Genomic DNA, 26,488 nt, shown 5'->3' with positions numbered 1-26,488 from the left:
GAAAAATGAAGATAATGGTAATTATAGATAAAACTTAGTATGATCTTTTTATCTGTAAACAATTTAGAGTCAAAAAAATTCAGAATCCTAATATTTGGGAGATGGAAGTTTTAGCTCTTAACAATATTGTAAATATGTTTAATTTGAAAATGGTGCAAGTCCATCTTAGGTTGAAATTATTTAACCGTACAGCAAAATTTAACTCCGGTTGCTGTATGGTGAAGCAAATGTGATGGTTTAACATCATGTCTTATCTATCTATCTTTGATATTGGTAATCGGTGATTGTACAATATCTCATAAAATTTATTATTATTTAATAATAATAAGTACATCTTAATTTTGTGTTTCGATAATAACACCAACATCGGGAAATCTTAGTACTATTGGCTCTGAAAAAACTGTAAATTGTATAACATTGGACTTATAATATCGGCCATCCAGTAAGTTGTGTTGTTTTGTCCTCGGTGTACTAAAAAAGTTTCATTTTGAAAATTAATAACGGATTGTGGTTTATTTTATAAAAATAAAAAATGGCTGAAACCGATTATAACTCTGATGCATCTAAAAGTGAATTTGGTAGGTCACAAAAATAAAATAAAAATACTTTTCTGGGTAATAACGCCATTTCAATAAAATCCTCTTTTGTAAGTAATTTTATTATTTTTATTATGTTTGTAGAAATAAGACCCATGACAATCGGTAGTAAAAGAAGAATCTTGGAATCAGAATCAGAATCTGAAAAAAAAGAAGAAGAATAGTTGAACTATTGATTAGTATTTTGTTTTTATTGTTAAAAAAAGACTGATACGACTGAAATATTATCCATTTAAATCAACGATTGCAATAATTCATTAATTTTGAAAGTGAGGCAAGTCCATTTAGTTATAATAAAACGAGAACAAATTTCTCGAAATAACAAAAAATGGACTTGCCCCACTTTCAAAATAAACAGCTAAATAAATAAGGCATTAAGAAAGAATGCCTCTTGCCACCGAGATGGATTACTGAAGAAGGGTAGCCCGAATATCAAGGATTAAAAGATTAAGAAACAAAGAAAAAAGAAACACTCCGGACAAATGACTTCCCAATTATAAATATAATTAGGCGTCGTGGAAATTACTCAAATCTCTATAAAGCGGATATCTGTTAAGATATTTACATTCTCACTATATCTAACGAAAAATAGATGATTGATCATTTTGTAAACTATTAAAACATTAATTCCGTCTTAACCGAGTGATAATTCTGTGATAACATAGATTATATACTATACCACATTGCACATTAACATCTTTCTTAATCCGTAGCTCAATTATCAGAAAACCATCAATTTAACTAAAGAATTATTGAAAATAAAAGTATTAATCCCCTAAATATTAGGCTCATAAAATAAATAAATTCATCCCTTCCAAGAAAATTATAATTGAAGAGGCACCTCTGTTTGCACAGATCTGTGTTTTTTCTAGAACGATTTCTGTGGAGAGTAACCTTTAACTTGCAAAATTGCCCTTGCAGTAAATGACATGAACTATGCTACCCAATTATAAGAAAATTCAAAGTTCATAAGTTCCAAATTATTTTATCCTGGGTTTTTGCTGGTTGCGATAGACTTTGTTGATATTAAAATAAAGGAAACTTGAATTTTACTAAGATTAAAGTCATTATTTGTACGATTCCAAGTATGTCTTAACTGATGGAAACAAACCAGCGGCAGCCATCAATGGAACTATTTTGCAAAACACTGAAATAGCTTTATGGGTATCCAATCCGTCAAAGTTTAAGCCTCTTTCTTGCACATGAAAACTATGAAAATTGCTGGAGCACCACCGCCGGAGAGGGAGAGAAAATCGTAGGTCTTACATACATATCTCGTCCGATAAGCCAAGCCCTACGCAGGCGAGGACTACAATAAGGCGGAATGATTAAATGAAAAGGCAGGAAAAGGGATGAGTTAAAAAAGAAGTTGATGGCAGCAACATACCGACTCACCAGAGTCCTCTTGGCCGGAACGCATGGAACACCTCTAAAAAAGAAGTTCTTAGTTTTTGTAAAGGTTTTCGAATGACATTTTAGCAAAAAATGAAAGGAATGAAGGGTTCATTTCATAAGGTAGTAATTTTAATTTAAAAATAACTAAGGACAACTATTTATGTAAATCAATTTTATTTATAAAATTTCAAATCAGATGAGTTAATTTTATAAAAACAAAAACTGTCATTTGTTTAAAAAATACAATTACCATTTACAAAAAAAAATATATATAATATAACGAAAACAATTTAATAATTTTAAATAAAATAAATAATGAATAGAAATAATATTTCACTGCATTATTTTAGATAAAATGCGGTTTTTCAATCATTGAATCTTTGCAAATATAATCATAACGTCTGACAGTGTTATGTTATAACAAAGGTTAAAGTCTATAAAAATATGGGTTAGGTGAATTTTAAAATATAATTCAGTTGCATATTGGATTGCCTGCAGAAAGCAAGCTCAAGCAAGGCCTCCGCGCTTCTGTAGATAAAACCAAGGACCATTTAGGCTTATCTCCTTTTAGTTAAGGTGAAGAGCGCTTTATTATTATTATTATTAAAAAATAATAAGCGCAGAAATGACGACTGGAGAAGAAATTAAGCGTAAGTATAATAGTTGTATTTAAAATTCTTGTAAATTTTTTTAAAGATATGGAATGTTATATTGTGAATTCTTTTTGATTAGCATATAAACTTTTAAAATAGCTTTGAAACTTATTTTATTAAAACTTTATTGCCACTTCTTTTTTTAATTTTTTTTAAAAAATAATTATACATATATTTTCATTAAACAAAAAATTTAATAATCTTGTCCTCTCGAACAGTTTAAAATTAATGTAATCTGGACTTATTAACATTCTACATCATGGCCGTAGTCTCTTTTTAAGTAGTAACATTTCATGTTATTTTGTAGAAACAAAAAAAACAGTCATACTTTTTTTTAAATAAGTTCGAATTGCGCTAAATTTAAAAATGAATGTTTCCTCTTTTGTAAGATTCAAATTAGCCACTAATTCCAAATTAACACAAAAAGTAGACAAAATTTAAGATCATATGATTTAAAATAAAATTAGTATTTCAAAAGTTGAACATCGTAATTGTGGATATTCATCTCACCTGATATAAATTATAATTATTCTTAACAAAAAATTTTCATTATAATAAATGGCATTATTAAAAAGTTAAGAACTTTTCACTAAGTGAACTTTAAACCTCGAAGTTGCAGGTTTAAAATGTTTCTAGGCAGGCAGATAAATTTATTTTCCGTGGATAAATTTCTTTTTCGAGTACTAGAAATTTTAATAATCTATTCCTTAAAGCGAAATTAAATACTAATCCAAGATGGTTTAATAATTGATTCGATAAAAACGACTTCAACGTGTTATTTGCCATGAAGAAAATTTTAAATACGATTTTTAATCGCTAAAATTTCATTCGAAAAGACATTCCCTTATATTTTATTTTACAAAAATTTATTGTTTTAACGAAAAGCTGTAAATGAAATCATTTCGATTTCCCAAGAGAAAAGTATTGATTCTGATTATTCTCACTATGATTTTATGACACTGAGGACACTATTTTTGGAAGCGAAAGGCTTGATCAATTAATTTTATTGTTATTTTTGGGCCTGTAATTTGTACGTTTTCACGCTTAAAAAAAGTAAGCGTCCTATGAAGTCATTTTACAATTCATTTTGATAATCTTTCCTTTTGAAAATACTGGCTTCGATAATATGAAGGAATAGCCTTTTCAGTCTATGGTCGATGGTTAAGCGGCTATTTAATACGTCACTTAGGTACCAAGAGTTCACATTTAACTTGGAATAATTGTAACTGAACATCCTATAAAAGTCAAAACAAAAAACTAAAAAAAAAAAAGGGAATAAGTCACTTTTTATGTTGTTATAATCATAAACCTTTTGTAACCTCTCTAAAGCGACATTGCCACAAGCACATAACCCGCGCCCACTATTCGGCAACGTGTTAAGTCATTTCGAAGTGTTAACTTTAATGCACTCTTTTAATTTTATATAATTATTTCAATTTTTTGTTTTTGTTTTTTTATATTATAGAACTTTTTTGTTTTTTTAAATATCTCCGTTAAAGTAATATGTGACTTATTGTATTAGTCAACTCACACTGGAAGTCTTATTAGGTAAGTTGTAATGTCATTAATTTTATGGTTAAATGCGTTTGTTTGATTTCTTGTAACCTCATGAATCTTTGATAAAAGGTTTGATGTTGAAATATTACTAGTCTAGCCATAATCTAGTTAAATCAAATATGTAGTTACTTGTAGCTTAGCATGAATATTTGAGTCCCTAGTTTTAAGATAGTTTCTCTTTTTATTAGCAAGCAATTAATTTAATAAATTTTCGACTTTAACAGCTAATGCGGTCCCGCCTGTGCAAGATGTACCAGCCCCAGTCAAGATGACATCCGTACCACAATCAGAACAAGGGCAGGAAATGAACAAAGTGAGTATTCGTCACGCTACTTGGTCCAAATTAGAGTCATCAGATTTGGTCATATTTCCTCGCCCATGCAAGTACAGGATTCCAAGATTTAAAGGTGAAAATGAGGCGGTTGAACGACTTGCACAGTTGGACATTTTTAAAAATGCCAAAGTAGTAAAAGTCAACCTTGACAAAGCCCACGAACGTCTCCGTTTAGAAGTAATCCAAGTAAGTACAATCTCGAATAACTATAAATTATTTTTTTGTTTCTATAAAAGTGAATAATGGTTATTGTTAATGCCTTGCCAATCCATTTTAAAATATTAATTCCTTTTTCTAGTCTGGTAAGGAACTAGTTGCTGGGACTCCCGGCTTGCGAGAAGCTGTATTCTTACTTCTTCGTCCACCCGCAGAGCCCAGTAAAATTGCTTATAAAATGGCTGCATCAAGGATTGGCATACACTACTTAGGGACCGCTTTAGACTTCTCCTCAGATACAAAGACAGATCTAGTTATTGTCGGTTCGGTCGCTGTTGACAAGAAAGGTAATTTTTTGTAAATAATTTTTCGCTTAGTTTCCTGTGCAAGCAACCGACCAGAATTTTTGTGTAATATCAGCATAAATAGTACTCGTTGTGTATACGTTTTAAGGAGAAAGTCAATTGTTTTAAATTGAACGATAACTAATAATGTAAACATAATTTCTTTTTTATAGGTCACAGGATTGGAAAAGGTGAAGGATTTTCTGATCTGGAGTATGCATTATTATCTAAATTGGGAGCCATTGCACCTAATGCAATAATTGCTACTCTTGTTCATGATGTTCAGGTAATGTGCAGTTTTTGCTATAGTTTTATGGATGAATTCATTAAGTTTTTCCCCTTTATTTCTAGATTTTTTTTTCTGATGAGAAAAAGATTATTGGGAAAATACTAGAATAAACCAATAATTTTGATTTTTTCACCTTATTGATTTGTACGTTTTAATAATATAACTCCAGGATTCAGTGGAAATATTTTTTATTCGAAATAATGTAGAAATGTCCTTTCTTCAAATTCTGATCATGATTTAACTTTATACCAATAAAATCACTGAAAGTGTACTTTATTAGTCAGTAAAAGAAATTATGATGTGTTTTAAGGTGTATGAAGAATTCCCAGAAGAGATGTTCAAAGAACATGATGTGCCAGTGGATGTTATTGTAACCCCAACTCAAGTAATCGAAGTTGAAAAACGTCTTCCAAAGCCAACACTATATTGGAAAATTTTATCCAATAGACGAGTAAATGATATACCAATAATTAAACATTTACTTGATAAGGAACAAACATCTGGAGTTAAGGTTGAATTGAAAGAGGTAGATTCTGATCCCGAAACTGGAAGATTTTTTCCACCAATTCGGAGGAGAAGATTCATGAGGCGACGGAGGCAAGCATCCGCCCCAGAACAACGCCAGCAAGGCCGTGGAGGTGTTAGGAGAGAAGCTAGTGCTCCACCTCCAAATAGGGGAACAAGAACTTTTAGAAGACGCCCTAGGAGGTCCCAACCGATTGGACCAGATTCTCCAAAAGTAATACTTTTGAACTGTTTTCTAAGTAGTTAAGACCTCTTTCATTGGGCGGCCCCACTTTGATTTCTCAAGAACAAGTTAAAATCATTGCTCTAATATGCGTGATTTTAGTATTTATTGGTTTAACTGAACTAGTAATCTAACAACCCTTATACAACTGTCCTACCGGACAGTTTTAATAAATAAGGTGCATCTCCTACTTTACCCCAGAACCTTTTTCACACTACCAGCTTACAGTCTGTGTTCTCTCTTTATAGACCACAGTGTTTACCACATGTGAACTGTCTTGTAGACTAGAAACAAAAAAATCTAGGTGCATGCAGGATTCAATCCTGTGTATCCAACCCGGCAAATCACTTCTTTCACGGGCATTTTTTCTTATTGTAGTTTATTAGCGAAAAAATATCTTTTCATTCGGTTTACTGTTGATTTACTCAATATTGGCTTTCGCATTATTCAAGTACAAGTAAGCAAATAAATCCGATTTTAATGTTCTTTTTGTGACAGCAGATGGAGGGTCAACAGCAGAACATGAAGCCAGTTAGACGTGGACCGATGAGAAGAATCAGCCGTCCAAAGTACACAGTTGATTTTAGCATTCGAGTTAACGGCTTGACATCAGCTGTACGTATTCGAGATCTAAAAGCTGCTCTAATTGAGCGAGGGGTTCGACCCAATGATATTTCTTGGAGATCAACTAAGGGTGTTGCTCTCCTACATTTTGCAAAGGTTCGTGTTTTTTTTTTTAAAGCTAATTATTCTTATTGTATATTTTCAATTTATTATTTTTCTGTAGTTTATATAGTAGCTTTCGTTTTCACGAAATTTTGGTTAGCTATTGGGCTTAACTGAAAGTAATCCCTAAGTTTTGTTACTCTGTAAACAGAATTTAATAAAAATTATGATGGGAACTGAACAGTTACAAAATTTGCATTCCCTCGATTTTTTGCTTTATTTCAGCCTTAGTAATATACTCTACCTGGGTTTCTGTTTGAACAGAAGATCGCTTGGAACAACATTAAGAGACTTAACAAGACTTCATTTAAATCTATCTGGACATTCGGATCAGAGCTTTAGGGCTCAACTAAATCTTCAAATAATCTGTTGCCCCTATTATGTCTCTAACTTCACCCTACACAAAGATCTGATCTAACCCTTCACGACTCCTATTTTACACTGAAGCATATGCCATCACAATTCAACAGCTAGAAATACTTTCCTCTATAATCAATCCTGATTATTCACTTTTCACGTCTAAAAAACGGCTTTCGCCACATTATCTTCTATCCTAGACAATTTCATTCACTCACATTCCTGAGAGTATCAGCACTGGCTGATTTCTCTCTTCTTGTGTCGTCACTACAGTTAAGAAAGCATCGGCCATGCCTGGCAGTTTTTGCATCATGTAATCATGTTTATTCTTTCTTCACTTCTCCTGATATATACATGTTTTATATTGTGGATAAGAGTATACAGTTTTTATAAATTATATTTTTACAGAGAAGGCCAAATCAGGATATAGCAAATGCAGGAGTAGATGAAGTTGTGGCACAGCTGCAAGGCCTTTCAGTTAAGCCTGAAGATGGACCGTCTGCTGATCTTAGCATTGAACTTGCCAAGCCAATAACTAATAAAGAGGCTGCCGTCAATGCAGAAACCGTATCAGAAACAGCTGCCGCAGCTGTCTAGACACTTTGTTATTCCATTTACATTTCATTTTCTATTTTCTTTTTATTTACAAAATTTTCCTTTCGTACTAAAGCATAAAGAACATGAAAAACAAAAAAAAGCATAACAAAAAATAATTTAGTTTAGAGTTCTGTTTGTGTTTACCTTCACTAAACTCTAATATATTTTTTTTCCTTCTATTTAATTGCTTGAAGCGTTGCAAGTTTATTTTGTATCGGAGTAACTTTACTTTCAATTTAAATATTTTGTTTAATCCGATATTTTTGAACATAGGGTTGGAACGTAAGAAAAAGAAAGTTATTTCGTTTGTAATGTGCCTTAATTTCTTATGTTGTTATGCATGTGATGGGTTGAATAAAATTACATTGATACAGCTGGCTTGATTTAATGAAGCATTTAAAAATATATTTGTATTAAATACAGTAATAATATTCAATATTAATTTTGGACGTCCATGGATATGTTTATTTTAAGAGGTATGTGCAATGTATAACAAATATTAAAAAAAACATGTATGCATGTCTAAAAATAATTAATTATTCTTTTTATTTTTATTCGCATAACTCTCAAATTAAAGTCTATTTTATTTTATTCACTGCTTAGTAAAAGTTACTAGCAGAAAATTATGTATGCAACATTGACGTCCATTTTTATTTACTAAATTCAATTATATTCAAAGAGAAGTAGTGTATTTAATTTTTAATTATACAAATGTTTAAGTAGAATTGTAGTTTTGTTTTTATTAACACTTTTTCTCTAAGTATAAATTTACTGGCTCAGTAAAAACCCTCTATCAAGTGGTAAGTTCAGAAAGTTTCTAGTAGACCGGCTTATCAGTGAATATTATAATGAACTGAAGTTGAAGTTGTTCAATGACGATAGAATTGCTAAGAATTTAAAGAAAAAATTAACTTCAAAGATTTCTCGTAATTGAGTTACGATAGACATTATTCCGAAACACTCAACTATTTCCTTTCCAAAAACCACTTTTTCGTGCCAGCGAATACTCTGATATCTTGCACGATTACAGTATCTTCTTCTTCTTCTTGGTAAAGTATGAAACAAATTAATCAGCTAAATCACGAAAATGAACTTTCCTTAACTTTATTAAATTTAAAAAAGAAAATTATAGGAAACAAGTTTAATGAAGCCGTCGGTGAGAAAATAGACAAACATTGGGATAACAATAGCTTATCGATTGTGCTTACCTACTTTTCGATTTAATTATACTTAATACTGAAGTACGCTCTAACTTGTATAATGTTAAAATATAAAATATCCCTTTTTCCTTTCGTCGTCTGCAGCCTGTCACCAAGGGACAGTTTTTATTAACTGCAGAAACACGGAAATAAATCTACTATCATACCTGTGTAAAGTGCAATCTCATTTAATTCTAATAAGTAAGATAAGATTATTTAAAAAAAATGTTTACCACACTCATTGAGCTAGGTATATCTGATTTTTCAAAACCTAATATTGGTAAATTCAGTGTGACTTAGATCCATACCTTGAAGTTGAAGCCAACAAACTCGTATATTGTGAACGCTGTATTTAATGCAGGTTACAATTTCAATTATGATTTGCACGTATCTATGGTAGGTATATGAAAACGCAGCAGTTCCTGACATTTTTGCTTCTAAATAGAAATTTTTCATAATCTTCTCTTGCATTATCAGTTGAAGGGATAAGCTATAATCAGCAGTCAACGTTGTGAAAAGAATAAATTTTATCACAGCCAAGATAGAAAGGAATACTACTACACAGTCTAGCACATTCTAAATTCTAGTACAAACATCTTAATTTTGATTAAGAAATTGAAGTAACAAATATCTTAAAGCACATAATATTAAAGGAAGGAGTGAAAATAGCAATTTCTAGATCAGTGGAAGAAGAAAGGTGAAGCGATTAAATTTAGAAATTATTCCCTTCTGTCAATTAACTGATTTATTACAAAATTAACCTTCCAAAGGATATGTATAATTTTCTAGAAACAGATATGATTTTTTTTTTCTTTTTAAATATATTCTATACATGATATGTATAATTTATGTACAAATAATTTTGCTTATTTATTAAATACATATTACTTAACGAATACAATAATACCATGAAATCATTTGAGCATTGCAGAAAATAAATGCATTTTTATGTATATATTATCAAATACTAAATGGAATGAATAACTTATATACATTAATTTTTACAAATCTTTTTTCTATATACCGATTCACAATGGGGAAAAACAATCACAGATGTTTTTCCTAATAAATCATTTTTTAATAAAACAAATCAATTATCTTTTACTTATTATTATTTTTTTCATTAACGTTATTATTTTTACAAACGTTTTGCAAAAATAATGAGACAAAAAAATTTAAGTAAATTTATTTTTAACGTTATTAACTTTATTATCTTTAATACACATTCCCTGCCATTTTCTTACTAACTGTTCCATTTTCAAACCACATTTTTTCACTTCACAAATTACGCTTGATTTTCCGCTGAAATCTTATTCTGTTTACTTTACAGATATTTACTAACTTTTTAGATATTTAAATGAAAATTTGTTGACATTTGGCTCTAGTAACTAGAATGAGGAGACTCCAAGTTAACATCAACTCATGATCAAAGATTTTATCGATAATTTGATCAGATAAGAGAATGTATAATGGTTACCTTTCTATCTAAATAATCATGTTGCCCGAAATTTTACTATTGAATTTCAAAAAATAAAGCTAATAAAAAAAAAAAAATCCATTTTCTAAATGAAGAGTTGATAGTTGTGAGGCAGTAAAGGTTACAAGCTTTATTTGATTATTTAAAGATTATAAGCTTTATTTTTAATTTCATAAAAAATCTGTTGGGATGAACCACATTTTTTAAATTTTAACTGACCTAGAATTTTGATCCAATAAAACTACGTTTTTTAAGAGACATGCAACAATAAGAAACCTTCAAAGCTCAAGAAAGGATACAAATGAAAAATTTTAATAAGTAAATTAATATTAAATTTTAATGAGAAGTAAATCTGCGATCAAGGCAAAATGCCGAGTAGATTATAATTAATTGCATCCTAATATTCTTTTTTATTTAGATAAAAAAAATCGTATAGTTTTTTAAATTTACCTGCTACACTACAAGGTCACCTTATTGCTGAATATAACATTCGTATATTTTTATTATCTGGCAGAGAACTTATTTATTGTTGCAACTTATATTTTTGTAAACAAATCTTGCTGTTTTATTACAAGGAAAGGTCACAGCCAAAGATACATTTATCTAAAATTTTATTGTTTTCACTTTTAAAAAAAATAAAATAATAACGATTAAAAATTGGAATAAATCTATCTAACAGTTAATTAAACAAAAAATTTATAGAAAAAAAAAAGATAATTTAATTTGTAATTAAAATAATAAATGCTTCATTTGTATTAAACTGTACCTTAAATAAAAGTACTGAAGGTTTAGAATCTATTCGACAATTTATTTTTAATTAGTAATGAATGCACTTTTGTTTTATTCGAATGAGGACTTAATAGTAATGACCAAAATAAAAGAATAAGTAGGTGTTCAAGACTTAGTGCTCATGAATTGTTTGAGGCAGTTGGTAAATAATCTGAAAATAAATTTTATTAAGAAAACAAAAAAAGCGTATAATGTTACATATGTAGATCGAAATAAATACTGTTTACAATTAAATAAAACTGGTAATCTATCAAAAATTATTGTTAAAAATTTATTTAATAATAAACAGTAATAACAGTGCTTCGCAAAATATGTATATACAGAAGTGAAACTATAGGTTTTAAAACAACTATTATCAACAGTCCCACTATAAGTAAGATTATTAGTAAAGTTTGGGAATCATCATTATAAATAGTCATCAATGTTCAAGATAAATTTCGTTTTAACGAAATATTTTCTAAAACAATCGATGATATTGTGATGATGTAGATATTACTTTTTAATTTATCATCCTAAACGCATCATATAATCTTCATTGAATCCGCAAATCTGCATCCGTTAGTGAATTAATTAAGAGAAAACCGCTTTTTAACAAATGGTGGTACAAATATATAACGGCTTCTAACTGTGTTCGCACTTTGCAAAATTATTGATAAATCACCGTTTTCCAGAAGTTTCAGGAGCAAAATTTGGAAATCTTCTACATCAGAAGAAGAAGCGATCTACTTGAATCATTAGATTTCCAAAAATCCCTCGAGTATAATTAGAGTAAAATAATTAATATAATCAGATTCATCTTTTTTAGATAAGGTTGAAAACAAATGTGTCCTTGAATGAATGTAAGTTTAAAGAATGATATCCCTAAAAAACAAACAAAATCGCAGAAGCTGTGGGCAGAAATAATAATTTGAGAATAAAAAGGAAGGAAGACAATGGAATATGGAATACATTAAAAAAAAAAATAATCAAGATTGTATTAGCAATTAAAAATCTAAAAGTCATGGCAACAACAACAGGAAAGTTATCATAGACTAATCCTCAAGTTCTTTTATGATTTACTGGTTTCTGACCAAAGTCTAGAATTCTTTTTTCTCGACTTGAAAACAAAAAATTATTTAATCTTGTCCTTAATTCAGTTAGCGTTCGTTTTTTTTTTTTTAATTATTATTTTATTAACAATCAAGCAATAAGGAGTAAAATCACTAATGAAACAAGCTTAATTTTGTAAACTCTATTTGAATGGCTAATCGTTCAAATACTAGAGTTTTCTATAAGGGTCTCCAAAGTTGGCAAATCTGAAGGTCACATTGGTAAACAAATCAACTTAAATTGCAGCGAAAGGAACAAATTCAGGTTATAAAATTATTAATTCCAATGAAAGAAAAAAATTAAGATTAAAAAAATATTGGTCGATTAAAATATATTAATAAATTCTAGATACCAATGTTTTTGCACAGTTAAGTTGGCATAAGCATTTTTTATTTATTTGTGGAGGGGGGAATTGATATTTCGTTTTTTAAAACAATGGCTTTCTTTAAAGTTGTTCCGCAATTTGAATTGGAGCAGCAATATTGGAGAAAATGTAGAATTACCAAAGTTTGTTAATTCTTCATTTTATCTCTTTGGAGACCCCCCTCCAAATTTAAGAAATAGTGAAGTAAAAATTTGAAAGTAATGCAACTATTTGCTTTTTCTATTTAATATCAGAATTTTAGAAATTAGTTAATTTTTTTTGGTTTTCGAGAGCGAAGTTCTACAGATTTTTGCTGCTAATGAAACAAACATTTTTGAATTCAAATGTATCAATTTAGAAATTCTAAACAAACATTTTTTGACAGATTCTTTTTTTCAGAAATTTACTATTAAAAAATAAAATAAAATAAAATTCTGGTAGGTACGAACTTTTATAATTTTATTTTACATTATTACCATTTACTAAATGATGATTCATTTTAGTAAACGATAAATGTTGAATGCATGCTCGTTTATTGATTTTCTTCTTTCAGTACGTCCAAATATGTTTGAAATTACTTCATTTATTTATTTTTTTATTAAATTTTTTGTATGCCCATAATGCTTAATTGCACCTTGTAGAGAAACCAGAATCAAACTTCTGTTTGGCTAGGCACACAATAATTATTTTATATATACACAGATTTTAATGGTAGACACAATAAAGTGATTTTCACGATTAACAATTTTTTCAGAAATAATAATAAAATAATAGAGGTCATTGTAATATTTATTTGAGGTCTTTGATCAAAAATCATATCAATAATCTTTTGCCTCTAATTTTAATTTTAAATTGCACTATGGCACTATATAAAACTTTTCTTTTTTTTCTTTTCTTTTTTTTAAAAAAAGTCTATATTTTTCACGAAATGTTCACTGTTTGACTCTGCCGTCGTTGGGTAATATAGTCGTACCACTATCTTAATTTTGATGCATTATAATTATCAAATCTCCACATTTGTTGAGGTGCATTACTATTACAGTCTTCCATTAGTAATTTCTGCTTATTACTAGATATTGCCAAGCACTTTTTCGAACTTCCATGTTGAATCATACTGCTCTGTAAAGGAAATTGTTTCTGTTTAGTACATAGTGCATTTAAAAAAAAAAAAAAATATAGAACTTACATCTTATAAAATAATACACAGAGCAAAAATAATCAACTGAAATAAGGAAGCAGTAATGTACCATGGAAAGCGAGAGGTTAATGGCGAGGACTAGAAAGTTAAGATACATAAAGGGTGCGTTCCACTAAGCGCTCACAACGATCATGCTCACGACCGCGGTTTTGCCCGTTCCACTTGCTTGCGAACGTTACAATAGAAAACTCGTGTGGAATGGACTATAGGCGTTTTAACCGTTCATGTAAACATTACAAATGGCGACCTCGAAAATAAGTCAGAAGCTTGGAGGTTATTTTTTAATTTTAACTTACAATAATTAAAATCAATGATATACCACCTTTGCAGTATTTTTAAAGTGGTAAGTTTAACATTTTTAAGGGTAACCTACTGTTTTAAATTCAATCTCCTGTATATTTCTTTCCAGATATGGTAAATATTAAGGTCCAACAATCGATATGATTACTCTCTAGAATGTAGCATAATTTAGCATCTTTCTGAACTTTAAAGCACCAAATCATATTTTTAAAGACGCTTCCCATAAAATTTTCTGCATTTTCAAAGATGTTCAATTAAATTTTACTTAATTGTAAATTAATATGAAACTTACATCCGGTTTATAATACCATAATTGATTGCCTTTGCTACCATGGCACGGATATAAAATCACATCTTGTCCAGCATAATCTAAACAAGCTTCATCTCTTCTAATTTCACCTTCTTTGCTTAACATCCAGTACTAAATAAAAGATAATACAAACATTAATCAATTCAATAAATAAATAAATCCATAATGTTTATAATTGTAAATATTAGTAGACTAATGTCGTACATAAAAAATAAATTATACCAATAATTCATTCAAGCAATAAACATATAACCAACCATTATTCAAATCAAATATAATTAAATTGTGCAATAATTAAACATATAGTGGAAGGTCATTCCTTAAGTAAAGAGATGGAGAATTTTATAGCAAAAATGCATTTTATTTTAAAAATGCATAATAATTGGGCTTAATATAACTAACAGTATATTAGTTGAATTGGCTTCTTTTTTTATTTAATCTAATAAATAAACAAAAATTGTTGAACGCTACGAGCAAAACTTAATAAAGTATAGATTATATTTTCAACCTGACAGGCACATCTTGCCCCTGACAAAGAATATTCCTAATGAATAATACTATCTGAACAATAAGGTAAGTTGGCTGAATCTGCAGTTGTTACAAGATTTAATTGAGCTGCTAACTAAATTTTGAACCAAGTTGTACTGAATTTTTAGATGGAACAAAAATATTTTAAAAAAAGTTAATGCTAGTGAAAATTAAAGACTAATAATAGTATATCAAGTTAATAGGGACTTTTTTTTAAATAAAGAATACCTTTACTTTCCTAAACTGTTTGTTTTTGTCTTACATTATTGCTCTGCAATAAGCGTACATTTGAAATTATCATTGGTCGTTTGTTTAATTTGGAAGAAAGCTCTTGTAACTGTAATAATTCAGAATTTGTATTCTATTTCGAGTCGATAATGTTGTCCAGCATTTGCAGTTCTCTAGAAATATGTGGGTTATTTCTAACCATTGAAATTAATTGTGGTTAATTTTTGCTTTGTTCTGTGAATTTGATCTTTTTTATGAATCATAGCGCTCCCAGGAAAATTCACTGCTCTTCATTTCAGAAAACTTTTGGCAAGCGTAAGTCAAAAATATATACAAGAGCCTAGAGCATTGAGGTTAGGTTATTACAACTATCTGAAACCACTGTCTTGGTTTCAGTATATGTGTAATCCAGTTTAGACTCGTGGCGTTTCATTTTCAGTTTTTAAACAAACTCATGAAATGAATTAGTACTAAAATAAATTAATGAAAAATTATAGAACGGCAAAAAAGGGTGCATTTTATTGGGATAAATAATAATAATAATGTGTATTTCTCTCTTTACTTTTGGAATTGATCCTTATATAAGAAGATGAATATTTATAAATAAAGAAGATAAATTTTTTTTATTATAAATAAAATACAAGACAATAATGCAGTATTTTTTGCCATGTTTGATGCGCTGACACTGGAAGCGTAAATTGTTAAAATCAAAAATATAATAAAAATAAAAAATAAAAAAGAAAAATGCATAAACAGCATGGCTTTGCGTGTGTCCCTTCACCAAACTATAAATGCACAGCACATAAAATAAATAAATAAATACATATATATATATACACTTAAAAACTAGAAAAGTATTTTATGAAAAAAATAAATTGAAGGAAATTTGAGAAACAAGGCTCCCCCACCAAGTTATATGCCAAGATAGCTAAAATAATTATTCAATAAAATGTTTATTATTTATTTAAACATCTGCATTTATACTACGTAATTCATTCGAGCAAAAAGTAGGAATCTAATAGATTTTGTCTGTGTGTTTTTGTAAGTATTTACAAAGAAAACAAAAAAAAAAATTATAGTTTTTCAATTTTGAAATTTTCAGCGAACTTGAATGCGTAACACAATATTTCATGCAACACATTCACACATACATACAATTATGTATTGCGAAACCAAATTACAAAATTAAATAGAAAATAAAAATTTCAATAAACAAATACAGTACATATTTGAATAATCAGTTAAATAAAAATTTGGTTACAAAATTAAGTTCTTGGAAACAAATTCGTTCCGATTTTTGGGGGAAGTTTATGAAAAATCTAATAGAAAATTATTTTTCTATTTTTTTTTAGGTAACTGTAGATAAACTACAGAGAGCAGTAATACGAGTATTTAAACTTAGATAGGGATTTTTTTTTTTGTTAACTGCCACATTGATTAGTTGTAAGCTATAACTTATTAAGGATTCAATTAGCGAGGTCTAGTACAAAAAAAAAACAAAAAAAAAACAACTCCATCTTTTTACCAATTTTTCTTTTGTCACTCTACCAACCCGCATAGCCACGCCCTGAAGAAGATAATAATAAATTTGTCGAAACGTTGGCTAAAAGACGGTACTTGTTATTTTTGGCCATAGATCTCGCTATTTGAATCCTTTTTATAAATATTTTATTGTCACTAAAATCTCAATACAATTTCATGTTGTAAGCTAAATTACCTAAATTTCATTCTAATACTTTTTTTTTTACTAAAACAGAAGGATTGCATTATTGTACGCAGGGCTATAGCTTTTTATTATGCTCCAAGACAGAGCCAATCCCAAAAATATTTTTTAAAATTGTACTTGATTTAAAATTATAATTTTCTAAAATACATCTTATTCTTCTTCATATTCTCTCAAACTAAAAATAATCTAAACATTGTCTGTTTTCTACGCTCTAAACCTTAAGTTGAACCAATTAAAATATTATATTTGGCAATTTAGATAAAAGAAAAGACACTTAAAGATAATTTTGCCCAACCGAAGAAGAGAATTATTTGAATGGATTAAAAAATGCATTTAATTATTAATAATAATTTTTATTATTTATTTAAATTTTTTAAATGATTAATTATTAAATGATTTTTTAATATTTAATAATAATTATTATTTTTAAATCATTATATTATTAAATTAATGAGTTCAGTGGACATTGCTTTTTAGTTTCTGAACTGTTAGCTGGGTAAATTCATTGTATTTATCTGCATTAATTATTCAAGCTAGAATTAAAATGAGAATATAATTCTAACACAGTTACTTTTCATAAAATAACCGCAAATAAAGCTACTTTTTTTAAATTTTTTGATAGAAACACTGAGGTACCCTAAAAATCACGCATTCTATCTTTTAATTCTAATTTTTTACTTCAAACTTAAGATATTTAAAAAATATTCCCTAGAATTAAGTGAACATTAATGATAATATTTTTTTTTTGTCGAACAGTTACAGATTCTTTTTTGTTTTTTTTGTTCCCTATATTTATTATTAGATACCTGATTGCCACCCTGTTTATGGCAGGGCCACAGTCCAACTGGTTTGTGCAGGTCCTCTGGTTTGCAAGCAGAATCGATGCATTGTCCGCTGGCGTCATTTCTTATCTGTTTAACAGACATACACGCTCACAATCAGCAAACTTACTACATTCATATGACCCTGTTGTGCCGTTTATGGCAGCGTTAAAATGAACAAATAATAATTTAAAAAAAAAAATGGATAAATAAAAATAAAATGCCGCGCTAAAAAATCAAAAATAACAAATAGAAGATTCAATGGTATTAAGTCATACAGGGTAAAAATGATGGTCGACGATGTTTTCGATGGTCGACGATGTTTTCGACGGTCGACGATAATTTTTGCCTTCAGATTTTTTCCTTTTTGGTTTTGTTGAATACAAGATTTTGTAGGAGGGAGGAGAACAGATGTTTCTCAAATTTCCCGCAAAGATAAAATCGCTTAACAAGTTGCTCACTGTTTCAAAGTAGCTCACAAATAAAATATTAAAAACAAGATAGAAACAATTAGATAAAAAAAAAAAAAACTACATCAGCAATAAAAATGTGAAGAATGAAACCTTGAAAACATTTTTAAGTCCTCATGAAATCCTTACAATGAACTAACTGCAACGCAATTTCGAAACTTCTTTACAAGCGCACTTAAAAATCATACATTTTACACTTAAGATCAGCTAATTTTTTGATGTGGAGGATCAGAAAAGAGGGAAAAATACAAACAGTTATTACAGGTATTTCCATATTTTTTGTTTCTACAATTGTATTTTTATGACAAGAGTATACACATTAGGTGGGCTAGTTTTTGATGTAAGAGATTCAGCAAAAAGGGAAAAATAGAAAATCTTGATTAGTTTTAAGAGGAATTCCATATTTTCTGTTTCTAACATTCTATTTTTATGCCAGGCCTATCTTATACAGATTAGGTCGGCTAGTTTTGGATGTAGAGATTCAGAAAAATGGGAATAATAGGAAATCTTGATTATTTTTACAAGTAATTCCTTAATTTCTGTTTCTAACGTTCTATTTTTATGCCAAGAGTATATTATTATACACTATAGGTGGGCTAGTTTTGAAGGCAGGGATTCAGGAGAAAAGAAACTATACAAAATCTTCAAAAGTTTATCAGGAATTTCCTTATTTTCTATTTTGAACATTACACTTTAATGACAAGCGTATATTATAGATATTAGGTCAGCTAGTTTTCGATGTAGAGGTTCAGAAAAACAGAGAAAAATACAAAAATCTTTCTTAATTGAGTGAAATTTTTCTAATTTTCTGTTTCTAACATTTAGCTTTTATTTGAAGGAAATATTCGAAACTGGTAGAATAATGTAGACGTAAAGCAGTGAACCAAATCTTACACTAAGGATTCAAATCATTTATTCAACATCACATACACCATCTTAGTTGTGAGGATTAAAAGAGTTTTTTTTTTTCTCTTTTTTTAATAAAGAGTGCTGGCTATTTGTTAAAAAAGTACAAAATAACATTAGGTAAACAAAAAATCAGTGAGCCACTTGAAGCGATTTTATATAAAACATTTAATACAAAAAAAGAAAACTCGAAAGAGTCGAGGATGTGTTTGTCACTTGGCCAAACCTGATTTCCTCCCAATCGGTGGCATGGATAGAGGCCTACTGGTTTGTGAAGGTTTGACTTCCTGGCTGGTGAATCTAGACATGTCTTCGCACCATAACCGAGATTGCGAACCTGCGCACCGTTAATAACTTATACAGATTTCAAAAATTGTAATTATAAATTTTTTAATTTTTTTGACGACCTCAGAATAACTTTTAAAATATTATTTTTTAAATTTCAGTCCTTCTTTTTACGGCAGAATCAAATTTAAATTAATTAGATATTTGAATTTAAATTCAATGATGAATTTAAAATGCTATTATATTATCAACAAGAAATTCCTGAGTCTCTTTTTATGAAAGATTAGGAATTCGGAAGACATTAGGCCGTTTTCTGTTATTGAGTAAAAATGATATTTTATTTAATTAAAGAAAAAAAAAAATCAATATTTCAGAATGAAAATTATGTATGATATTAAATCTCCATGCATGGAGGTTCTCTTCAACACTGATCCAAGATAGAAATAGTAAAATTTACATCTATGCGAAGAATGATCTAAGAAATACTATCTCTGTAGTTCGTCATTAAGGATTTTGTTCAATTAATAAAAAGATATTATGCTTTGCAAGAATGGCTTTTTATAACAGAAATGTTTTGGGGGTCATGTTTCTCGCCATTATGGTTTATTCCATAGCTTTCAAGATTTCGAAAATTTTGTGAGACTTTCATATGTACTAATATTAAAAACGACTATTGAATCAGCATTTTATCAATCTATCTTAAAAATTAAAAACCATCTTTTGTATGCATATCAAATTTCTAAACTTTTTTTTCCCCCAAAAAACTTTGAATTATCAAATTTGTGAAAAGCATAATCCTACAATAATTTTTAAAGGTTGAAAATTACTGCACAGATTTTGATAGAAAACAGTAACAGTAATGAGTTCCCTTTTTGATGATTTCATTTCGGGTAAATACGAATCGGAGATTGTAATTCCAAAGTAAAATTATTCATAAAGAAGGGACCATTACAAAATAACTAACGATTCAGGTCCTCTCGGCAACGAACCGGTTTTAGTCTTTATTCTAAGTTAAGTTACTGATAATATTTCTTAACAGATAATGTATAATAATAACAATGTAAAGAGGTTATAATTCCTTCGCGGTGCAACCACTGTTATCCATCGGAATTATGCTGTAGTAGGTGCTTAATACAATTAAGAAGCGAAAAATGAATGATGGAGATCCCATACAATCTTCAGAATAATATCTTGAGGGGATATCTCCCAAGAGGGCCACGTAGGTAATAAAAATACCTATGCAAAATGAGCCAACTCGATTTCTAATTATCGATTATGCCAACAACATAGTCAGCAATCGATTGTCGACGGCCAAACTGGAATCAAACAAATTAAGAGACCTCACTAAATCACTTGCCAATCCTAACAAGAAAGTTATTCAGAAAATCTAACAACTAATCACTCAGTATCTCGATAAGGACCGTAAGAACTGGGATATCTATCTATCAGTGTGAGATCCAATTTGCTCAAAGTGCCACAGTCAACGATAACAGCAAGTATTGTTCAGCTTTTCGAATATTTTGGCAGATAGTTGCGTTCCCCAACTGCCTGGTTAAGTAGCAGAAGATATTTATCCAAAAGTCCAGGATCAATCCAAGGAGGCTTGAAGGAAAGAGATCAACTCTTCTCACAGAAATACACCATCTAGATGAATAGTGCGCATTGGTCTTTAAACTGCGGATTAGCGAAGGGTACAGTTTGAAAAGGAAGTCCCTGCGGCAAGGTTCATGTCACCTATATTCCAGCAACAAACCGTGTAAAAACCAAGAAAATATTTCCAAACTTTGAAGGACCATACTGTAGTAACTGCAGTGACTCGGGACGGGACATGCCCGACTAAAATAGGTTAAATAGGTAAGCCGGTGCATATGGCATCCATCGAAGCTAAAAAGATTTCAATACTAAATGATGGCACTATCAGCAAGAACGCCAGGTGTTTCAAGCTCTGAAGGGATGTATAACGGCTTAGTAATACCTTCGCGGTGTAGCCTCAGCCATCTATTGGAATTACGCGGAAGTACTTGCTTACAACAGTAAAAGATGCATGTAGGAAGTGACATAATCTAATTAGTCTGTCGGATTCCGTGATTAAGTGCCGAATTCTGGTTTTATGCCTGATGAGTTTAAGTTGAACTGTTGGATGTAAAGTTCAAAAGATTTTTTTTTTAAATAACCAGATACATATCAATCCTTCCTAGTAAATAAATATTGAGTTCCCTGGCCAATGAATACAAGCAAAATAAAATTAATTGGTACATAAAATAGAATAAATAAAAAATAACCTCTCCAGAAGCGACTGCATCTCCTGGTATGAAAAGTTCTGGAAATACATTATCCAAATACCATTTAAATGATTTACAACCTAAACGTTTTCTTAATTCTTTTCGAGCGGAGACATCTCCATAATCACCCTGAAAGTTTCAATTAAAATAATTGTTAGTAAACATTAAGTTGAAGGAGAAAAACATCTTTTCTATCTAGAATAGTCTCTTATTTGCTAATAACTGTTTTTCTTTTCAATATAAATATTGAAAAGAAAAACAGTGTAGGATAGAATATTGTTATTTCAATTAGTCTGGTATAATAATAGAATGAGGTAAGAATAATGCCAATTTCAGTCATTGTTTACAATTTTCCTTCTGGATTAATGAATCAGTCACCAAAAACAATGAACAATACTTGTATAATAGGTTAGTTTGTTTTTGTTAGCCAATTTAAGTTAGTTTGACAGGTTATTGCAATTAGTCTGGTATAATAATAGAATGAGGTAAGAATAATGCCAATTTCAGTCATTGTTTACAATTTTCCTTCTGGATTAATGAATCAGTCACCAAAAACAATGAACAATACTTGTATAATAGGTTAGTTTGTTTTTGTTAGCCAATTTAAGTTAGTTTGACAGGTTATTGCAATTAGTCTTGTATAATAATAGAAGAAGGAAAGAATAATGCCAATTTCAGTCATTATTTATAATCTTCCTTCTGGATTAATGAATCAGTTACCAAAAACAATGAATACTTTTATAATAAGTTAGTTTGTTTTTGTTATCCAATTAAGTTAGCCAATTTAAGTTAGTTTGAGAGGTTATTGCAATTAGTCTTGTATAATAATAGAAGAAAGAAAGAATAATGCCAATTTCAGTCATTATTTATAATAATCTTCCTTCTGGATTAATGAATCAGTCACCAAAAACAATGAACAATACTTGTATAATAAGTTAATTTGTTTTTGGTAGCCGTGTTTGTAAATAGTTTGTTTACCTTTTCTGCAAGGCCTTTTATTTTATTGTTAGTTTTTTGTTTCTTGATTTTGCTACTTCTTTCAATACAATATATACATATATATTTTTTTCTTTTTATTTAGATATCATAACTAACAATAAGTATTGTTAGTAAATCGGTTGATCCAAGTAATATAAATTACATGAAATTGTAGCTGGCAACTAGAGGAGGAACTCCGTTATAGCTTCAAATCCCAGGTGTTTGGAGGAAAAAAGATGGATCGTGGCCAGTGATGTTTTAGCCTTCCAGAACAATTTTTTGGGATAGTGACTTTAAGTGTAATAGAAGGATTGGAATAGTTGGACGTTGGGAGTAATGGACATTTTTGTAGTGTTTTTTAAAAAAATAAGATGTACTCAAGAAATTTTTGTGGTAAATCATACTTACCAAATCATTTCCAACCCTCTGGTAATAATACTTTGAATATTCATCCATCCATACTTGAGCTAAACGTACAGAATTTCTTTTTAGAACATTTACACCAGATTTCCATTTATATGGTGATCGTTTTCTAAATATGTGCCCAACATGAGAGCATGGTACTATCTCCAAAGTGCCTCCGCACATCCATGTCTATTTGTAACAAATAAAAATAATTAAATAAATAAAAAATAAACCTGAATATGTACATACATTAATTTCTATTAATTTAAGGCGCATTAACATCTTAGTTCATTGGCGCCAGAGCCTTTTTCAGCGCACTGTCTATCCTCCAGACAGTGAGCTGAAAGAAGACCCTCTGAAACAATTTTTTTTTTATATTTTATTGACTCGAAGGACGGATTTTCCGTTCTTTTTTTAAGATTTAGCTTTAATTCTCAAATTGAATCTCATTCTTCTCCGTATGAATTCTTCACTTTACCAATCTACGGCTAGCTGGGTACACTGTACAGGATTCTACAGCTAATTTCATACTTTTAATTGTACTTTTTAGATATCTGATAGATCTTAAAAGAGTATGCACAAAAATTACTGTCTAACGAAGCTCAGAATGCGCTACCAAACGATAAAGGTGTGCTAATAGGTTTACTAAGTAAGCACTTTGGGCAATTATCTCCTAACGATATTTAGGCAAACTTTAAGGGAATACAATTTTAATAGCTCTAAAAAATAAAAAGTAATACAATAAAAAATCACCTTAAAAGAAAGTTCCAAATTTTCACCACCCCAAATGTCGAAACCTGAATCATAAGAGCCAAGTTTTATGAAGAATTCTCTGTCTATAGAGAAAAGTCCACCAGCCATTGTGGGACTGTGTACGGGTTCAGCGGGATCTTTATGCCGTTTCTTTTCTCTTTCGGGCACTACGTGCCAATTAAACTGCAAGCAGAAAATTAAAAGAACGATGTTAGTGATTGTTGTGTAAAGACCACTTTTGTAAAACAGAAATCTTCAATATTTAGACCAAAACTAAGTTTCGTGAGGGAAATTAGTGTAATAGATTGGGTTACTCCACGAGTTTGTTTATCAGTACGTAAGTGAATGACTCGTTTAGATTCAAGAGTTTTCAGACAAGCCTATTTCTAGTAACAATCCAAAAAGTGTCTGTTAGTTCTTACTTGAAACTAAACAAGACAATGTAACCTCCTTGCATTGTTTACAATGAATCAGTATGAGTCTTTGATTGACAGTTCTGTATAATCGATTCATATTGAATTGAATAAAAAATTATTAAACAGTTCAATTGCAATGTGGAAACAGCGCGAGTTTATTAAACGAAAAAACATATAATACAATTTTAAAAACTGTTTAAATTACAATGTTTTTTTGACCATATTTGTGGTTTTATAAATTTAAAATTCTGTAAATATAAATTCTACGAGTACTGACTTTTAATTTGAGATATCACAATTGAGCAATAGTTGTGTTTGGTGGGTGGTTTGATTTACAATAAAATTTTGGAAAAAAATAATAAACGAACCTGAAGATTCCAGTCAAAACCGCCCACATTAACTCCACCAGAATCTCTCCAGTGATATTCCAGCGTTGTATCGTCAATAACATCAATAACTGGACAAACAACTGTGGTCGGATCTCTGGCTATTCGATCTAATAACGGTTCTAACCATCCTTGGGCACATTCACAATGGGAATCAAGATATGTTAATACTGGAGCCGTAGCATATCTGGCACCAAGCAGTCTAGCTCGGATTAGTCCTTCTCGTCTGGACGCTCTGAGTATTTTTACTTTTGGATACATTGCCATGTATTCGTCTAATTGTCGTTTTAGATGGGCTGAAATAAAACAATATTTACATTAAAGATTGTAGAGTTTTAAAAGGAAAAGGTGACAGATAGAATGACATTAAATAGCGAACAGAAAATTTTATAATCAATTAAATGAAATGATTTAAAGAATCTAGGTGGCAGGTGTTTTTTGAAGAAGACACTTATTGATAAGTGTAAGCTATTCAAATGAATCCTATTGTAAAGAAACTTTCGAATAAAAGCCTTCAGGAAGGTACTTTGTTAGGTTTAACAATAAAATATTACTGCCAACAGTAACCTTTATAGAAAATTAGTGTAATAGATCGGGTTACTCCACGATTTTGTTTATCAGTACGTAAGTGAATGACACGTCTAGATTCAAGAGTTTTCAGACTAGCCTATTTCTAGTAGAAATCCATAGTGTGTCTCTTAGTCCTTACTTGAAACTAAACAAGACATTGTAACCTCCTTGCGTTGTTTACAATGAATCAGTATGAATGAGTCTTTGAATGACAGTTCTATATAATCGATCCATAATCGACATCTGGACAAACTAACATTTTATATAAAGCAATTAAGTGAGACTTTTAAATTTTCTGTATTTCTATTTATGAATCGTAACATTCGAACAATTTTTCTTAATGTTGTTGATTTATCCGTCCCATCAATTTGGTCACCATCATTCTATAGTCCAGCAATACCATCGCGTTGTGGAAGAAATCTTGACCTCTCTTGAGGATGGACAGTATTGCCCGGGAGTTTTTCTCGACGTTGCTCTCGATCGCGTCTGGCGCCGGGGATTGCTCTCTCCAAACTCAAGAGCATCCTACCTTCTACATATTTTCTCAACCTCCAATCTTATCTTTCCAGACAATTGCAAAAGTACAGAAGTAAAATATGCACAATTATTATTGAACAATTGAACTAGGAATGATCTAAGAAATGAATCTTGTTGAATACCAAGGGAAAATACAAGATACGTGCGGAAGACTATTAACGATATTTATTAGAGGAGGGAAAATTATTCAAATATTGATATATTTCTTAATTAAATACTTACGCATATCTGAAAAATCATCTACAAGTATTATTTCTTTAATAAGATGCGCTGGAGATCTGTCGATAACGGAATGAACGGTTCTCAGCAATACAGACCATGCTTCATTATGAAAACAAATAATGATTGATGTGGCAGGAAGATTTCTAAGATAACGACCTTTTACTTTACACCAAGGATCTCTTGGATCTGGTAACGACCTGCACATTTAAAAATAGTATTAACAATTATTACATTTCTTATAAAGTTTAAACAAAAATTATTTTACTCGTTTATATTAATTCTACATAAAAATGAGCTACGTCCATGGATTTATGTTTTCTATTGAATTCATTTTTAGAAGATTTCAAAGGACTTGCCCACAAATTTACCAAAAAAGTGCATTCTGTACTAACTTGTACATTAATTCCCTAAACTGTAATTATTGACGTAGGATAGAATTTTTATCTGAGTATTCCAGATAAGGCCGTGGTTTCACAAGTTGGAATAAATGATACTAA

At 29.9% G+C, this 26,488-nt stretch overlaps 2 protein-coding genes across 11 annotated transcripts in view; one reads left to right on the top strand and one right to left on the bottom strand.

Moving 5' to 3' along the window:
- Nucleotides 1-2,436: 2,436 nt before the first annotated feature.
- Nucleotides 2,437-8,477, top strand: lost (methenyltetrahydrofolate synthase domain-containing protein lost). 4 transcript variants are annotated; one of them, XM_074114450.1, is made up of 7 exons: nt 2,437-2,641; nt 4,426-4,721; nt 4,834-5,038; nt 5,209-5,321; nt 5,635-6,063; nt 6,574-6,792; nt 7,564-8,477. In XM_074114450.1, the coding sequence occupies exons 1-7, from the start codon at nt 2,617-2,619 to the stop codon at nt 7,750-7,752; spliced, it is 1,476 nt and encodes a 491-aa protein (XP_073970551.1). In that variant the 5' UTR covers nt 2,437-2,616; the 3' UTR covers nt 7,753-8,477. The 4 variants fall into 4 exon arrangements, with proteins under 4 accessions (XP_073970551.1, XP_073970550.1, XP_073970553.1 ...); XM_074114449.1 differs by having other exon boundaries at nt 2,441-2,641; nt 6,571-6,792; XM_074114452.1 differs by lacking the exon at nt 2,437-2,641 and adding an exon at nt 3,809-4,192.
- Nucleotides 8,478-12,363: 3,886 nt separating this feature from the next.
- Pgant9 (polypeptide N-acetylgalactosaminyltransferase 9) overlaps nt 12,364-26,488 on the bottom strand; it is a 709,503-nt gene continuing 695,378 nt past the window's right edge. For 6 of the 7 annotated variants that reach the window (XM_074114441.1, XM_074114443.1, XM_074114444.1 and 3 more), the window contains 8 exons: nt 25,992-26,188; nt 24,645-24,958; nt 23,861-24,043; nt 23,111-23,296; nt 21,725-21,853; nt 19,384-19,494; nt 14,461-14,589; nt 12,364-13,789 (listed from right to left, as the gene is read on the bottom strand). In XM_074114441.1, coding sequence (XP_073970542.1) covers nt 13,646-13,789; nt 14,461-14,589; nt 19,384-19,494; nt 21,725-21,853; nt 23,111-23,296; nt 23,861-24,043; nt 24,645-24,958; nt 25,992-26,188 — 1,393 coding nt within the window. In that variant the 3' untranslated portion in view covers nt 12,364-13,645. Of the gene's footprint in view, nt 13,790-14,460; nt 14,590-17,766; nt 17,872-19,383; nt 19,495-21,724; nt 21,854-23,110; nt 23,297-23,860; nt 24,044-24,644; nt 24,959-25,991; nt 26,189-26,488 lie in introns of all 7 variants that reach the window. The other variant, XM_074114448.1, reaches the window with a different exon arrangement.

The sequence above is a fragment of the Rhodnius prolixus genome, unplaced genomic scaffold (assembly GCF_049639745.1).
Source record: "Rhodnius prolixus isolate KJV_2025 unplaced genomic scaffold, Rpr scaffold_7, whole genome shotgun sequence".
NCBI lineage: Eukaryota > Metazoa > Arthropoda > Insecta > Hemiptera > Reduviidae > Rhodnius > Rhodnius prolixus.
The sequence above is the reverse complement of the archived record's forward strand: the minus strand, read 5'-3'. Positions and strand labels throughout refer to the sequence as shown.

Bases quoted from the DNA above. Each gene is read 5' to 3' on its own strand.
- lost (XM_074114449.1), top strand. From the start codon at position 2,617: ATGACGACTGGAGAAGAAATTAAGC. The intron at 4,722-4,833 runs GTAAGTACAATC...TCCTTTTTCTAG, and splicing joins TCCGTTTAGAAGTAATCCAA to TCTGGTAAGGAACTAGTTGC. The intron at 6,793-7,563 runs GTTCGTGTTTTT...ATATTTTTACAG, and splicing joins CTCTCCTACATTTTGCAAAG to AGAAGGCCAAATCAGGATAT.